The following is an 18972-nucleotide window of genomic DNA, read 5'->3' as shown; positions in this document are numbered from 1 at the left end:
ATTTCTTTTGATAAAGATTCTGGAGCAGTTTTTCTTTTCTTCAGCATTAGTAAGTATTTATTTTCTCTCTTTCCTATAGTAATATTTTCTTGGAAGAACATGAACTAGTTCTGTACATGTTAAGAATATAACAAAAAATATGAAGAGTCTGACTTTACTCACTTCTTGCATCAGCAACATAACAGCCTTGTAGAGAAGCACATGTTCTCTATCAAATGAAGGGTAATCCATGACTGAAGCAGACATACGCATGGTTCCAGCAGAGCACCGGACCACTTTAATTGCTCGTGTCAGGACAGATGCCGGTAGAGTTGGGGGCTCCTCCTTACTAGCTGCAGTCAGTGCCAAATCCATCCACTGAAGAAGATGGCTGAGAGAACCACGCTGTAAGGCCAATTCCAGAACTAGCTCTAAAGATAAGATCTGACCTGCAAATGACAATACAGGTACATATTTCAAGAATTCATTCTAATGAAGTCTTCACTCACTGAGAGTAGCAAACAGTATAAGAAATTGTTGTAACATATATGAACCAAAGATTAATCTTTATCTTTCTCTTTTTCTCTTTGAACAAATTTAAAATCATGTAAAAACACCTATGTTTGTCAACATTCTTCTAGTTTTTTATTTAACAAATTGTAAAAAAAGTTCCTGGTGAAGTATTTTCACATCATAAATTGTGTTGTCACAGTCCAGAAATAGGCAACAGAAGAATATTTAAACTAGGAAAAGAGAACTTCCGCAAAAGTTAGGTAATGTTCCAAGCTGTTACACATGTCTTATGTGCCAACCAAGTGGTTTCCTTCTCTTTTTTTTTTTATTTTTTAGCCGGCCACTGTGGCCGAGCAGTTCTAGGCGCTTCAGTCCAGAACCGCACAGCTGCTACAGTCGCAGGTTTGAATCCTGCCTTGGGCATGGATGTGTGTGATGTCCTTAGGTTAGTTAGGTTTAAATAGTTCTAAGTCTAGGGGACTGATGATCTCAGATGTTAAGTCCCATAGTGCTCAGAGCCATTTGAATCATATTTTTTCAACTTCCTTGTTAATTATATTGGAGTCTATTTTACATTTTCTTACGATACAACTAATCCTGAGTGAAAGGTTTGCTGCAGTCTGATATGAATCAAAAGTGAAACAACCTACTGCTTTACTACAATGGATTAGGTGTACCTGATTTAAGCCACATTTCAATGTGTGATCTTTCTGGTTGTGTGTCCAGCAACTCAGTTCTCCACAATTCTAAGCAAGTAGCCAGTTTCATCTGTAGTATCTTTAATAATTACATCACATATTGGAAAAATGGAAATTTGTGGTAAGGTCTTACGGGACCAAACTGCTGAGGTCATCAGTCCCTAAGCTTACACACTACTTAATCTAACTTAAACCAAATTATTCCAAGGATGACACACACACACACACACACACACACACACACCCATGCCTGAGGTATAACTCGAACCTCCGACTGGGGGAACCGGGCAGACCGTGACAAGACGCCTCAGACAGCTCAGCTATCCCATGAGGCATCACATATTCAAATGGTAAATGCTGTTATGTAGATTCTACCCACTTGTTTGCTTGTGTTATTCATTTTGATGGTACAGTAATTACTTATTTTTCTAAATTAAACATGTAAGAGTGACAATGTTACAGTGCTAATAAATTAGTCAAACTTTACACATACATATTGTTTACTGAATATAAAACTAGGCAATGTAGAGCTACTAAATTATACAATGAAATTCATTTGGAAACCTCACTGAATATTTTGGAAATGACATCTGGAAGTCATGGAACTCACTGGGTGCCTTTTCAAAACTTATCAAAATATTGTAAGAATTCAATGGCTTTCAACAATGACTAGTTATCAACAATTAAGTTAAGATATAAGGAGCAATCAAAATGTTTCTGTTCAAAGGGGCAGGATTCAACAGCCGTCAATTATCTCACACACATTCACACTGCCAATATGAAAGCATTCGAGTCCTTGGTGAATTTTGTTTTATGGGTATCAAGTCTTTTTCTGTGCCTAAAATTTCATTTCCTAATGCTGGAGACATCATCGGACATTGTAAAGATTCAGATAGAAGTTCCAAACTTACAAAGCTCAACTATTTATATGTATCCCTGCAATAATCGCTTTGTGATGTCATCAGACTCCTGGCTAAGATCACAGAGATGCACCAACATGTGTTATGGAGCTTTTAGTGGGGAAGAGTGCTAAATAAAGCCAACACTTTCCCACTGTAAGCTCCATAAGACACATCAGTGTAATTCCACAACCTCAGGTAGTGGTCTGATGATGTTATGATGGAACCACTGGACAGATATGCGTAAACAGTACGCAAAGCCAATGATATTACCAAACTACATATCTGGCAGCAATAGTCTAGCTGCAACACAGTCAGAGTGGTGCAATCAATGTCCCCAGATTTATGACTAAGATACTTCAGCATGCAATTTGCTTTGAGTCGACGGTCAGTTTCCAGGTAGACCTCCAGGTTGGGATGGATCATCATGCAGCAACAAAAATACATGCTCCCTCTTTTGACAGTAGAAATGTTTATAAAGATAATTCAGACTCTAACCTAGCCATTTTTCAAACCAAAATGTAGTTTCCAAAATCACAATATGTTCATATTCTGGTATTTATAGAACACCCCCTACCAAAGAAATAAAAACTCACAAAATAGTCAGTGTGAAATGTAACACCTGATTTTTGAAAAGAGTCAGTCTGTGCTATGGGACTGATGACCATAGATGTTAAGTCCCATAGTGCTCAGAGCCATTTGAACCATCAGTCTGTGCTGTGTCAAAACGCACGGGGTACGTTCGCCCTTACTGGTGCTGAGCGTCCTGCAAGATAAATCAATGATAACATCTGGTGGTCACAATAATATACGTGGTGGTGGTGGTGGTTAGAGTTTAACGTCCCGTCGACAACGAGGTCATTACAGATGGAGCTCATGCTCGGGTTAGGGAAGGATTGGGAAGGAAATCGGCCGTGCCCTTTCAAAGGAACTATCCCGGCATTTGCCTGAAGCGATTTAGGAAAATCACAGAAAACCTAAATCAGGATGGCTGGAGACGGGATTGAACCGTCATCCTCCCGAATGCGAGTCCAGTGTGCTAACCACTGCGCCACCTCGCTCGGTAATAATATACGTGTATGATGTGGTAAAACCAAAATCAAATTGTGTTCTAGATGATATGAGAGCATTTATCACATGCAAGCATGCGCGACTGCAGCGATATACCATATCGCCCCCACTGCGTCCAGAGATGCCGCCTGAGCGACGCGCAGCAGCTGGCCGCTATTGCGAAGAATCAACAGCATCGATGATTATTACATTAATTGTTAAAAGTTGGTGTGGCGCTGCGTGTTTGTTCATTTTAAATGGTTCCTATTGTACAACGAAAAGAGTTGGTTAGTTTCCCGGATAGACCTCTCACGGACCAAGTGGTGGTAGTGGTGTATATCAGGTCTGACTTATAGCGTTTCACTGCATGGTGTAGTGAGGCTACTCAGTTGACACCTAAGTCATGGGAGATTGCACGGAATTTTGTCGATTATAGTTGTGGGAACAGTTTCGCAATTTGTTGGGGTGAGTCCCACGTGAGCCTGATTTAATTGAGAGATTGATTTGATAGACGCTGAGTTTTGTGGAATCGGTGTGACCGATATCCCGTTTGCATTATATGTTGAGTGGTCGCGATGTGCCCAGAGGTAATTGGGTTGCTTGTCATTTTTATTGTGGTGGTTTGGGTATTGTGCGTGTGTGTATCGAGAAGGGAAAACCTCGAACACATGTTGGTAGTTGTATTTTCAAGACCACTAACTTGCAACAGACAGCAAATTGGCTCATAGAACGACGAACTGTTTCACTATACGTTGATGGTGTGCACGTATCACTGAGTAGACAAGCGATAGTAAATTGAAGGAACCATTTAACGAGCTACACGTAGCTAAACCAAAACTTGATTCATCAAGGTGACAAGTGGCCGATTTAAATATTAGGGAACTTAGCGGGTTGCGTGTGGTCAACGCCTGAAGAGGTCAATATTTGCTTTTAAATTGTAACTTAAGGTTAGTTGAAAAGTGGCGGTGACATTTAGGATTTTTGTTTGATTTTTTTTTATTATTTGTTTCTGTATTGTGGGGACTGCTAATATATTTGCTGGCACTCGTTCACTGGTGATAACCAACGTGTATTGAGATAACTAGAAAGAAAATAAATCCAATTTTATTGGGGTTAAAGGAAACTTCCCAATCTATTCAATCGGTATCTAGTGTGAATATATCTATATCATTTTCGGAAGTATAAAAGAGTGTAATTTAGAGATATTTATACAGTGGAGTTGATATCACATATAATGTGGTGTTTTTAAATGTGTTTGGTAAAAGGTTCTTGAACGAATGAAATTATAAATAAGTTACTGAAAGTAGATCTTCTCAATATTAAAGAAAAGATTTCAATAAAGGGAAAAAGTTTTCTAAATGATGAATAAGTTTAATTGAAGTAATTGGATTATTTACGGAAAGGCCAAAGATTTTGCTACTAACAAAGATTCGTTATTCTGTGACGCATGCGAAGTCTCATCACTTACATATTATCGCTGCGTCAAATTGGAAAAACATTTAAGGGATAATTAAAAATGTTTTAATTCCTAACAGTGATGCAAGTGTCCATAAACAGAATAATCATTTCAAGACGGTAGACAGATTGGTATTTTAGTACAAGTAATAAAATAGTTCCGAGTTTATGTCAGAGAGTACTTACTGTGTTGTGAAAAGCTTGTTGCGAAAGATAACAATTGCTAGTTGGATGTCGCATTTATCATCACGCAAGACAATCAGGTACTGAAATTAAAGTAATTTGTTGCTCTGACGAGATCAGTATCGTAGACAACGAGAGTGGTTCATTAAATAGGCCTATTTATTCACTACTGCTTAACTTCAGTAATCATTGGCGTGTGAATACTGTTAAGTGATTATTCGCAGTTGTCGTGGCTTGGTACGATTTTGGCGTCATGTCTAGGCAGGGTGTTGTTCCCATTATTTGACAGACAGGCTGTTTGCATGGTCAGCAGTTGAGGTGGCTGCAATATTAATTGTACTAAGGCTGATTTCATGTCCAATTGGTTCATTGCCAGTGTGATTGTGGTGCGGGCTAGATTCTTGTCGTCATCAGAGGCTCCTCTCCACCTGGAATCTTCTGCAATTAGATAGTGTTCTGCAGTCTTAACATCTAGTTAAAAATAAGAAACTGTACCTAATTAAAGGTGTGGTGATCGACTGGTGGCCTAAGTACTTTGCGCAACAGGATACTCTGCAGTAACGGCATAGAGACGTTGGTACAGTACGATCCCTTGTCGTCGTCAATCGATCTTGGGTACTGCCAGTCACGGACCAGTACAAGTCAACTAGAATCATTCACTACGCTAACATCTTAAAGTCAGCTTACCATTCTTAAGATACTAAAAACTCTGTGAAAGTCCCGTCCAGCTAGTAAACAAGCAACAGCTAAGTTAAAAAAGTTTGGGCTCAGATATCAAACAGATAATACCTACATAACATATTTGCTAGAGTCCATGTTTGTAACACTGTATAAAAAACTAGCCACCAATATTGTTCACTCAGGTATAGGTTTGAGTCAACATGTTAACTTTGATAAATTGTATGATTTTGTATGAACCTCTTTTGAACATATGCACTGTTCCTATGCCACACAGTTGCTGTGTTCTGTTAATATTATGTTCAGAAAGGACTGTAATTTCATGGTGTATTTATAATGTTAATGCCTTATCCGTGTATGGTAAAGTGGTGGTGCCTACTTACATAAAACATCTGATGTAAAATAGGGTCTGGTCGTCACAATGTTTATAGTAACAGTAAATGTGGAAAATGCCATTCTATTTGAAAATCTGTGTAGTGCACATCATCAGTACCATTCCTAGAAATTAATTTACAGAAGTTCTATGAGACTTTCATCATGTACTCTCCAAGGGTTTAATGGACAATGTAGGTAAGCACCATCGCAAGTGGAAGGCCACACCACAGAATCACCATTTGCCACCTGCTAAGATGTTACAATAACTACTGATGTGTTGATAATCATATCAACTTGGGGACTCCAGTGCCATAGGGGCCACTGGAATGGCCTTCACCTTGGATTTTTCCTCTTTTTACTTAATATCTTTTGAATGTTTTAAGTCCAGTGAGTATTTATCTGGTTTAAAATCAGATGTGGAGCAAGACAGCAGTCCTGTGAGCTGCAGCTTGTGACTTCTGTGTATTCTCATGTTGACCCAACATTTGATCTGAACCTGACGGAACACAGCTGGAGAATTATCAGGCGTCTGCTCGACACTCACAAACAACCAGCCCATAATTTAAAGGTACTGTGTGACCTGTGCTTTGACATCTAGTGCCAAATGCCTAGATAAACCTACTAAGAACTTGTTGAATCCATGCCATACAGAATTAGAGCTATATTCCGTGCCAAAGGTGAACCAACATATTGTCGAGCAGATATTCATAATGTTTTGACAAATCAGTGTACAATGTGTATTTTTGAACACATCCAAGTTCCACAACAAAGTTCTTACAATATCGTCATTTTATACTTCTTAGAAACTTCCGGCAACATGCACAGTGCATGTAGTATCAGTGAGCATGCTGTTCGCGTGTGGAATAGGGAAGGTGGACAATCTATTTGAGTTTAACCGAGGACAGACTGTGATGGCCCAGAGGCTCAGTATGAGCATTTCGGAAACTCCACGACTTCTCAGGTGTTTGAGGAGTGTTTTGGCGAGTGTCTTCAATATGTTGTGAAACCACATCCAGGCACTATGGGATTGGGCAGCTAACACTCATCACAGATGTCGGACGTCCTAGGTTGGACAGACTGGTAAAACAGTGAACTTTAGTGGAACTATCATCAGACTTTAATGATGGGCAGAGTACTAGTACATCTGACTACACAGTGCACCAAACACTGCTCCACAGCCAACAACCCATGCATGTGCCAATGTTAACAGTAAGGCATCGGCAACTATGACTGAAATCGGCAAGTGATCATCGGCACTAGAGATGTTAGCACAGTGGCAGAGCACTGTATGGACTGATGAATCCCAATACGTTCTTCATCATGCTGATGGGGGAGGTGGGGAGGGGGCAGTGCGAATTTTTTGTCTTCCAAGGGAGCACCTTCTTCACACTTGTATTTCTGGATGGAGACAAGCTAGTGGCGGCTCCACTATGCTCTGGGAACATTCATGTGGGCATCCATGGGTCCAGAGGAGCTTGTGAAAAGCACTGTGACAGCCAAGGAGTGTCACACACTGGTTGCAGACCATATACACCCCTTCATGATGATCATGTTTCCCGACAGCAGTGGCATTTTTCAACAAAACAGTGCACTCTGTCATGAGGCCAGAAGTGTGATGGTGTGGTTTGAGGGAAACAGTTGTGAGTTCCAATTGATGTTCTGGCCTCCAACTCACCACATCTGGTCCCAATCAAACACACCTGGGATGTGATTAAACGTGGTGTCAGAGCTCATCACCTCCCTCCCTGGAATTTACAGGAATTAAGTGAAATCTATGTGCAGATATGGTGACAACTCCCTCCAGCAACCTACGAAGGCCTCATTGCTTCCATGCCATGATGCATCGCCACTGTTATCTGTGCCAAAGGGGAACACATCGGCTAAGAGGTAGGTGGTCACAATGTTCTGACCGATCAGTGTATGTTATTAGTGCAATGTTTCCACTTACCATTGACCTGTTTCATGAAGTCAGTATTTTATAAACATTTTCAGTAACTCAGATCTTGCAGCTTTCAAATATTGAAGAAAAAACCTTTTTAAATGTTTAATACAAAGGATGCTATTTATTTACTGGCTGACTTGTTTCTGGCTTTGTCAATCTTCACAAGCCACCTATTACAGAGAACAACATTTGTTATGAGTGGGTGTGTTGTATGTAGATAATAAAGTTACTAATGATAAAATGGTTCATATGGTAACCACTTACATGTTTGCATTTAGGATATGTTTGGTGTGGATACTCATGACACTCAAATGTACCTGCTATCTGCATTAAAAGATGCCACAGTTGTAATTACACTTTGCAGTATTATGTTAATGTATGTGCATAACATTTTTTTTTTTTTCTAAATTGTGGTACCTTCATTATCCAGCACGATACGATACACATGACAATGATATTTTATATACAATGGAGAATTTGCTTTCACTGGATTACACTGTGTGTCACACTGGATCATTTAGCATAGGTGTTGTGCTAATTTTGACAGATTTTATTATAAGGTCAAATATACAATCTCTGATGTATTCAGTTTACTGTGTGATTGCATTAGAATCACTGACTATATTCAGTGTGATACATAGTGTTCCGCTGCATCACAGTTGTAGAATTAATGTTCATTTCTTTTTGAGCACTATTTAAAAAGAAACAAATTGTTTTATTCACACTTCAAGGGAGCCGACATTCAATAATATTGTTGTGCTGTTATAATTTTTATTGTATAGTTTTTAGTCTCGTATTTGGTGAGTGATTAAGACAGGATGGAGTGGAATTCATATTCTGATTGAGAAGCTATTTAAGATTTCTATGAATCGTTTGTAGTTGTATATTAGGTGATTATTTCAAAGAATGCCTTTCATATGCTGATTAAACTGCTATGGAAAATTTACATGAATTCCTTGCTCTGCAATGCTGTTTGTTCATTCAGCATTTGTTCTGAGTGCTTAATCATGTGAATGTAGATTTGCATTTCTTCTAAAATGTCTATTAACTGGTCTTTCACAAATGAAAGCAGCCATGTTATTATATCAACAATACTGTACTCATCGCACAGTCTTTTATATTGATATGACTACCAACCAACTGCCCAAAAGGATGAATGGCCATCACCAAACTGTGGCCAAGAGCCAAGTAAACCAGCCTGTGGCACAACCTGCAACTGAACATAACATGCTCAATTTTCAATGGCTGTTTCACGAGACCATCTGGCCCTCCTCCACCCCACCCCCCCCCCCCCCCCCCCCGCCAATCAGCTTTTCTTAACTATGCAGATGAGAGTTATCCTTACAACACATTCGCCACTCCCAAAATTATTCCAGCCTCAGCCTACAGTAACCCACTGTTCCCACACACACCACCAAACAGTTTCCGCCCTCTGTCCTATGACCTCCTCCCAATTCACATTCCCTCACCCTCATCGTGTCCCACTGTCTGCCAACACACCCACTGATCTTTCCCCTTGTCTGCTCCTCACCTTTCCCGACCACTGTCTCCTCCCCCCCCCCCCCCCCCACCTCCTCCCTCCCCCAAAGCCTGGCAGGTTTGTCTTCCTGTCATCTATTACCTGCACACTCTACCAGACAGTACTCTTTTCTCACCCATCTCATACCCTTCTATCCCTACCCCTTCCCTCACCCACTCAGGATTGCTGCTTTTGTTTAATACAAGAGATGCATTCTGTCTGCAGCGGCCAGAGACAGTGGTCATGTGTGCATGAGGTGAACCTGCTTGTGTGAATGTGTGTGTGTGTATTCCGTTTTCTGAGGAAAGCTTTGGCCAAAAGCTCAATGTGTAACAAACAGTCTTTTCGTTATGCCTGCGTCTGCAGCTCAATGTATCATCTTGTGTGCGTGAGGTGAACCTGGTTGTGTGAATGTCTGTATGTTTCCTTTTCCGAGGAAGGCTTTGGCCAAAAGCTCAATGTGGAACAGTCTATTCGTTGTGTCTGTCTGCAACTTGATGTGTCATCTTTATGATGAGAAGCAATGTATACTTTTCAGAATATATAAAGATTGATGTGCAAAGCATACAACTTCCAACATCACATATTAGTGAAAACCCTTTACGAGAACCTAAGAAAATTCTGGTCTTAAACAAAGTTGCTACATGGGTCAAGGGGTTCTATTCAGTCATTTATTGACCAGTCTAGTATGGCAATAGGAGACAGCAAAAGGAAGCTGGAAGTTTTTAAGTCAGCATTTAAAAAAATCATTCATGCAAGATGAATGTAGAGACATACCATTGGTTGACCATAACAAAGATATTCATACAGAGAATGCTGAAACAGGCATCCCTGCCACTGAAAAGCAATTGAAAGAGTTGAAATCAAATAAGCTGCCAGGTGTGGATGGAATCCCAATTCAGTTTTACGAGTACTCTACGGCATCGGCCACTTACTTAGCAAAGTATATTTATTGCAAATCTCTTGCCTAGAGAAAAGTTCTAAGTGAGTGGAAAAAGCACAGGTGACGCCCATATATTAGAATGGTAAAACAATGCACCCACAAAATTACAAACCAATATGCTTAACAGTGGTTTGCTGTAGAATTCTTGTGCAAATACTAAGTTCAAATATAATAAATTTCCTTGACACAGAAAAGCTTCTTTCCACAAATAATCATGGATTTAGAAAGTACTGCTCATATGAAACTCAACTTATCTTCCGTCACATGTATCCTGTGAACCATGGATGAAGGGCAACAGAGCAAATTCCATATTCCTAGATTTTCAGATGCATTGACACAGTGCCACACTGTAGACTGTCAGAGCATATGGAACAGGTTCTCAGCTACATGAGTGGCTCGACAATTTAAGAAATAGAACCTAGTGCATTGACCTGCACAATGAGTGTTCATCAGAGACACAAGTACCATCAGAAATGCTCATGTGACAGATAGGATCATCAGCAATCTGCAACTTTTTGCAGAAGATGCTGTAGGTAAAGAAAAGTGTCATTGTTCAGTGACTGTAGGACGATAAAGTATGACTTAAGGCAGAATTTATATTTGGTGCGAAGAATGACAGCTTGTGATAAATGTAGAAAAATGTAAGTTAGTGCAGATGAGTAGGAAAACAGTCCTGTAATGTTCAAATTCTGCATCAATGATGCACTGCGTGACCCAATAAAAACTATTGAATATCTAGGTATTATGTAGCAAAGCAATATGAACTGGAACAAGCACATGTGGTCAGCTGCAGGGAAAGCAAATGGTTAACTTCAGTACATTGGGGAAACACTATGACAATGTAGCTTTTCTTTAAAGGAGAACACATATGCAACATTGTCATTCTTGAGTATTGCTTGAGCCATTCTTGAGTATTGCTTGAGAAATTGGGATCCCCTTAACGTCAGGTTGATGGAAACCATTACAGCAATTCAGAGGCAGGCTGCTAGATTTGTTACCAGCATTTTTGATCAGCACAAGTGCTATGGAAATGCTCTGTGAACTCAAATGGGAATCCCTGGAGGGAAGACGAGAGTCTTTTCACAAAACACTATCAAGAAAGTTTAATGAACCAGCTTTCGCAACTGACTACAGAGCAATTCTACTACCACCAGTGTATGTCTCGCATAAGGACCAAAAAGACACGATACAAGACATTAGGGCTCTTACAGAACATACAGGCACTTGTTCCCTCACTCCATTTGTAAGTGAAACAGGAAAAGCTACCCCCTATAATGCTGAATGTTCAGGCTTGCAGGCTTTGTATGTAGACGTAGAATAAGCCAGGAATAAGCCAATGGCAAACATTCAAAATTATCTTTAGATATCTAAAAGATACCAAGAACAGGAAGGTAATTTTTTCTAAAGCTGACAACATCTACACCATATGTCACTGTGGGGAAAACTGAGTTAGACATTCAAAGGACAAACTTGACAATTGAATAATCTGAAGGAGCTGCTTTATTCCAGAGTAGTCAGAAACAGTAAACAGGAGCCCAGTCCACGACAGAGGCAGAATATATGGCCCTGATCTCAGTATGTCAGGAGGCTCAATGGTTTCCAAGATTACACAGAGAAACATCTACAAACCACAAGAAGGATTCCATCAAACTAATCACAAGGCAGAATTGACTTTTCTAAGACTAGTGACTACAGAAGTTGCACCACACACACACACACACACACACACACACACACACACACACACACACACAAGCACCATTTTACGAGAGAAGAAACAGAGTCAGCACAAGTCACAGCAGAGCAAATACATACAAGTATAATGTTGGCACACACAATGACAAAACTACTGGCAAACCACCTCATCGTCTGCTACGACAATGTTACGGATAGTGAATAAAATTTTGTTGTTGTTTACATGCACGATTGTAATGAGACTGTGTAAATTTAGAATTCACACTCCAATTGTTAAAGCATCTTTTGCATTACAATAACATAACTGTAAAGACACTGAATGTTATTATGCTGTTATATCTTGAACCAAACTTTTATATTACAATAATTGTAGTAATGTATGTGGAATAAATGTGTTTCTTCCAGGCCGATACTACCTGTAGATTACTCTGTCAGTTCCGTTTTGCATTAAAGGTTCTAATGAGTGCCTTAAAAAGCGTAAGCCAAAATTAGTGAATAGTAAATAGTAAATACTAACAGGTTTCATCTGACCCAGATGCCGGAAGAGTACAGTCCCGCAAAAAATTTACGACATCTTGTAGGCTCTGGCAGCCGAGGGACGTTATGTGGCTTTCATTGGCTAGGGAGAGAGGAGGAAGATTCCTCACAACAGATATTGCAGTCGTCAAAACTTCGTTGCACAAATTTGGAGCTCCTGTAAAGATAAAATAATGGTGATGTTTTGTTTCATTTTAATGAATTAAATATTAAAAAGCAATTGTTATTTAAATACCTGTAGTAGAAGGAAAAGTCCACGTTTGACGCAATAGTGCAAATAACAAACTAAGACCAGTTCTAACACCCATCTCTATTAAAGCTTGTGAGGCTGTACACGGTTTTTCTGTAGAACAGTCATTTATTTCCTTCCGGCTTTTAGGATCCCGACTGTGTGGTAAGCACTTCACCTGCAATGTCCATTTGTAAAAATTTAGAACTTCATATTGTTACATGCACTATGTTTCTGACCTTCTGAATAGATATACAGAGACAACTTGTTAACACATGTAACTACACATGACCGAAAATCTAACATAATTATGTGCATAATTCAGATACTTTAAAATAATAGTGCTCTTAAAATTATCTGTAAGATTTCTTGCTGATGAAATCTTCACCCAACCAGTATTTGTCTGGGATGATTTAGTAAAACCAAAGGAAACTTACATCATTAAGCCCTGTCATTGATTTAACTAAACTCCTCTAAAATGGATGTCCACTGGCTAAATTATTGTGTTAACTCAATTCTATTCATATTTCCCTAACCTAAATAGTCTAGATAGTGAGGTGAAAAACAACATCATGTGTGAAGACACCTTTCAGAAATTCAAACTGGGACTGACTATCTTATTCTGCATACATAACTTTCCCCAACAATTCAGGAAAGGAGTTACAGCTAAGCAGCAAAGACAATCAATAATGAGTTTCCAGGTATTCGTTCAAGTTGTTGTTTCAATTTTGTGTAAAATCATCTTCAGATGCTGCAAGTTGTATTGTTATGTGTACTTGCTGCCTGGACTCTAACCAGGCAGTGAGTACACGTAACAGTAAGCTAGCAGCACATGGAGAAGACGAGTGGTTCAGTCATCAAAATATAATGCACAAAATGGAGACAACAAATTGGATGTATCCAACGATGCTCACTATCGATCAATGATACACAGGAAACCTGAGAGATAGCAAAGGTGAGCAACAATAATTGGGGAATAATAACGGTCATTCTAAAACAAACACAAAAGCTGCATCCCTCATACAACTGTTAACAAGAAAAAAGTTTCAGGTTGATTAAAAGATTAACAAAATGGAAAGTTGTGTATGGAACAATGAAGAGTCCAGGGTGGACTAACAACAATACAGAGCACATATAGGTAAGAGAGAACTCAGTCTTTGGTTCATGATTTTGAATTAACATAATACATGCAGTAATGTAACATTATTTAATGAATAAATAAATAAAACTGTTTCTCTAAGGCTAATATTCTTTGTGACAACAGTAGAATAATACATCAAAACACAACATACATAACTTCATGGAAAGGACAGACTGCTACTCACCACACAGAGTAGGAGTTGAGTCGTAGACAGGTATAATAAAAAAGAATGTTAGCAATATTCAGCTTTAAGATAAAGTTATTCTCCAGAAGTAGAAAAAAAACCACATTCATGCAAGTGTGACGCACACACACATGGGCCTTCTATCTCTGGGCACTAAGGCTCACCTGTGGCTGCATCTGCCGTGAGCAGCAATCTGTCTGGGATGGGCAGTGGGAATACAGAAGAGTTGTGGGACAGTGACAGGAAGGGATAGCAGGATAGATGTGAGAGATGATACTAGTGCTGCTTGTGAGAGCATGCAAGGATGTGTCGGTGATAGGACAGGCCTGCTTGGGAAAGCACTGGAAGGATGAATCAAAGACTGAGTAATTTCTTACAATGGAAAATTTGTCTTTTCCTGGAATTTGCTTAGATTTTTTTGATCATGGTTATGTAGTATACTAGGAAAACTATTTACAAAAATTCCTATTTATTTATATTTGCTACAAGATGGCCGAGTAACAGTCAACGATCATGATCGATTTTCGGTAGAAATTATATTCATTCTTACATCACATTTATTTCATCGAACTTTTACCAGTTCAGTTGCCTGAGACTGCAGTCATGAGTGTGTGATTTGCATTCGTGCATGCGTGTGAGGCAACAGTAGTACTTGGTTTTGGAAAGCTCACTGAAATGTGATCACTGGAAAATTTATCTTTCTTGTTCTCTTGTATCCTAGATATATGGGCATATGAAACTGGTTTTATTTGGGGAATGTTGAGTACTCTATTTTGTAGAAACTCACACATGCTAATCATCACTTACACTTTGGAGGAGGAGGGGGAGGGGGGCGAGGAGGAGGAGGAGGAGGAGGAGCAGGAGGAAGACAATGAGGTCATTAGAGATGAAGCACAAGGTGGGATTAGAGAATCATGGAGAAAGAAATTGGCCATGCCCTTTGTCAAAGGAACCATCCCAGCATTTGGCTGAAGTGATCTAGGGAAATCACAGAAAACCTAAATCAGGTTGGTCGGACGCGGGTTTGAACCATCGTCGTCCCGAAAGTGAGTTGAGTGTGCTAACCACTGTGACACCTCAGTCTGAAAGTTCACTTTTGTGTGCAAAAAACAAAAATACATACATATCCATTATATTTCAAAACTAAAACTCAAACAAGGAGGCATGAATAACACCTTAAGATCATTAATCACATTTCTTGCTGTTCAAATTTGTTGTGGGTCTGTAATGTTTTAGAGCTCCCTTGGTTAAGTAAATGTCATGAAGGGGATCTTTTTGGAAGAGCTGAATGTCTTCTGGTCACAAGTTGAGACAAAAATATGTCACAGACACATTGCAAATTGATGCAGCATGAAACTCGAGAATATTTTATTGCACTGATATCCTGCAAAACCCCACATCTGCATATCAAAAATTTTATTTTCTTCTACTGATTGATTCTGTTAATTGACACAAACTGAAGGAAATGATTTGAGAGTAGATTAGAAGCAAAACAGATAATATACACATACAGTCAGAAATGCATTCCATGGGGTATACATTCACCTGAAGGTGGAGATGAAAGATTTTGATGGTGTATGATGCAATTATTGAAAGTACACATGAGAATACACCAGGCAAGCAAGAATGTTCTGTCTGTTCTAGTGTTTTATTTCCACGCTCAAGAGGGAAGCGGTGAGGGGTCCGATAATGTGGTCACCAATAAACTCCACTAACACACTGAGGCTGAACCAAAGCTGATGATTCACTGCCATTGTACCCTGGTAACTCTCTGCAGCCCACAGGTGTTGTGGAGGCTTGTGATACCATCCCTCGTTCAGGTAGCTTCATCTGTAATTAGGATGGATGACAAAAAACCCAAGACTGTGGTGGTCTGGACACAGAACCCGTGATACACCCATCACCATAACACAAAACATAAAAACACATTACTTCTAGAATAAGTATATTTTCTGATCACAAGCACCAGGTTTATCAATGAGTACAATGTTTTGGGTACTACGTAGGAGAGACAGTTATTAACTGTTCAAGAATGAAGTGAACTGCAGGAGGAGTCAGAGCAGAATGAGGGCAAGCACTGGTCAGTGATTGCCTATGTCAACAGGTATGGCAGGTGGCACATGAATGCGCCTGCACAATCATTGTGCATTACTGCTCGGCTGCCATGTCTCCTCCTAATGGCTGCTGTTGGAGACATCGGCCAGTGCTCGACAGCTAGGTGGTAGTTTGGCGGGTTACCACAGTCCTTTGTTTATTGGGGAGTGACAAACTGTGTCTCAGTGCAGCAACACCAATCTGGATGAACATCCTGGCACTATACTGAACCAGGCCAATGTCAGCGGGGGTGCTGGGTGGCCTCTCTGTCTTCACCAGCTCCTGGTTGGAGTGGACAGGCATCTACAGTCCAGAAGTCCCCACCCAGCAGTGCGGTCAGTGTCGCTGCATCTTCACCGCATGGAGAAAACGCCACTCCATGTACATATCGAGTCCTAGCATGGAAGGGAAGCGAGGTGATGAAGTGCAGCAGTGGTACCACAGCCTAGTCATCTGCTGGCATCCGGTCCATCGCAGGCAGCCTACAAACAGGAAGATGAGAGCAGAGCCATGGGTATCAAACAAGGTAACAAGCTCAAAGGTAGGAACAGCCCAGGGGCAGGAGGCAAGGAAGCACAGCATGTGACGGGACAGAAATGCAGGTCGGCAGTGATGTTGCAGCTGGCAAACACCTGAGATCCCAGAGGAGGGGCAACAGGCTCCCCTGCCGCAAGTGCAGCTGATTTTGATGGCACATCACTGTCCGGTCCCCCATGTCCTGAGTGAACACATAGTGGGCCTGCTGCCACCAGATGACTGCTTGAATCCAACCTCTCCTGGCGGCTGAAAGCCCACGTTCATATGCGAGTGCCCGGCTAGAAACAGGGAGAGTGTGCCTTGGACGGTCACACTGGCAATGGCAGCATGAGGTGGAAAAACATGCAAGGCTGACAGCCATGACAGAGTTCTGCCGGACTCTTTTTCCCTTATCAGAGTTGACCTGTATGAACTAAAAAAAGAATAAGGGCCTCATACAGACAAGTGTCGGCTGCATTTTTCCACATCTGTGTCTTTAACATGTATACGAACTTTTCAGCCTCATTGTTTGACTGGAGATGGAAAGGCAGTGACAGAAGGTAGTGAATGCCATTACAGAGGCAGAACTTCCTGAAAACTAGAACAGAATTGCCGTACAAATTCTGACACCAACGTTGGAAGAAAACCTTCAGTGGTGAAGGTTTTATCAAGGGCATGCGACTGTAGCTTCCGCACTCTGCACCAACAGTTAACCACAAATGGAAAGTCTGAGTACACATTGATGACAATAAGGCAGGTACTATCAAAGAAAGGTCACACAAAGTCAATGTGAGCCCACTGCCACAGGTGGGGGGGGGGGGGGGGGGGGTGTCAGCCAGAAAATGAATGTATGGTGGAGCGTCATCTCCTGTTGTTCTGACCGAGAACAGCTGTGTACAAGTTGCTCCGCCTCCCAATCTATGCTTGGTCAGTACACTGGAGCCAGGCGAGCAGTTTAGAGCGCAATACTCCCCAGTAACCTTTGTGCAGGAGCTGTACTATCATTTGGTGCAAAGGTTCTGCCAGGACCACCAGAGAGATCGCTTGTCAATAGTGACTAGTGAGGAGGATAATGCAATCCTCCAGGATGAGCTGCTGGTGCAGGTGAAAATAATGGCGCAACAAGTTGGAGTCCTGACTGGGAATGCAGTCGGGTTAGCCTTGTTGGATGTATCACTGCACCTGTTATAAGATGGTGTCTTCCATCATCACTGCAGGCACAGATGTCACCATGATAAGGAACACATCCACCACTGTTGAGCCACTTCATCCAAATGGAAACACCAGATTTTGTCTTGATCAAACTCTTGAGTTAGATCCAATTGGGAGGTGGGAAAAGGCATTCGTGTTCATGTGGTTTGCACTTGTGAATTTCATAATGTTGCCTGCTGAGTAAAAGCGCTCAGCACTGGCAGTCCCCTCAGATATCCTCACTGCTGGACTGAAGTGAGATAGTAACATCATATGATTCGTAATGAGGTGAAACTTTGTCCTGTTATAGGAAAACATAGAATTTGTTCAGTGTGTAGACAACCACAAGGGCCTCCTTTTCGATTTGCAAATACCTCTTTTGTGTGGCATTGGATGTTTTTGATGCAAAAGTGAATGAATATTCCGAGCCATCCATGGCTTTATGAGCCAGGATGGCCAACAGGTCCCATTCAGAGAGGTTGGTCATCACCACCGATTGTTTATCTGGTTGGAACTTGTGAGACATGGGGCCAATACGAGGGCCTGCTTCAAAGTCTTGAAAGCCTGCTCACATGCTTCTGACCAGATAAAAGGGACACACTTTTCCTGTAGACTGTTTAGCGGGCACACGACTGATGTCACATTTGGGATGAATTTCCCGTAATATTTAACCTTCCCCAAGAATACAGGTGCAGAGAAAAATTTCTCATGTTTTGCTGATCTCTGACAGGGAATTGACTTTAACCTTAAAATCTCTACATAGGCACAGTTTACCCAAGGTTTTTTTACAATAACTAACAATGTTGTCCGCTCACTCATAGACAAAGATTGAATAATGTCCAAGGCTGTCAATCTGTCTAGTTCATTTTTTACGGTATCCCATACTGCAAGGGGCTTGGGTCATGTATGGAAGAGGTGGGGGCTTGCTGACTTCTTTAAGGTGATGTGCACCAAAAGTTTCATTGCTTTGCCAAGATGCCCCACAGACAGCCCCTGAGTACTTCATATTGATGTCATCCAATTCTTGAAATGGTGTTTGTTCCAAGACAAGGTAGGCTAAGTCCTTGATGATAAATCCGAACACTGAAATGACATCACAGCCAAAAAGATTCTCTGTATCCATGCTGTGAGCCACACGGAAGGTGAGGTGA

The 18972-nt window shown here is 40.8% G+C and overlaps 1 protein-coding gene across 1 annotated transcript in view; it reads right to left on the bottom strand.

The window, feature by feature from the left end:
- The window catches only part of LOC124804616 (probable E3 ubiquitin-protein ligase HERC1), a 790356-nt gene that overhangs the window by 756069 nt on the left and 15315 nt on the right, over window positions 1-18972 (bottom strand). The window contains exons 2-4 of the mRNA XM_047264817.1: window positions 12702-12873; window positions 12447-12623; window positions 163-428 (exon numbers count right to left, since the gene is read on the bottom strand). Coding sequence (XP_047120773.1) covers window positions 163-428; window positions 12447-12623; window positions 12702-12873 — 615 coding nt within the window. The remainder of the gene's footprint in view (window positions 1-162; window positions 429-12446; window positions 12624-12701; window positions 12874-18972) is intronic.

Source organism: Schistocerca piceifrons, chromosome 7 (genome assembly GCF_021461385.2).
Source record: "Schistocerca piceifrons isolate TAMUIC-IGC-003096 chromosome 7, iqSchPice1.1, whole genome shotgun sequence".
Taxonomy (NCBI): domain Eukaryota; kingdom Metazoa; phylum Arthropoda; class Insecta; order Orthoptera; family Acrididae; genus Schistocerca; species Schistocerca piceifrons.
This window is presented reverse-complemented; position numbering and strand designations above follow the sequence as displayed.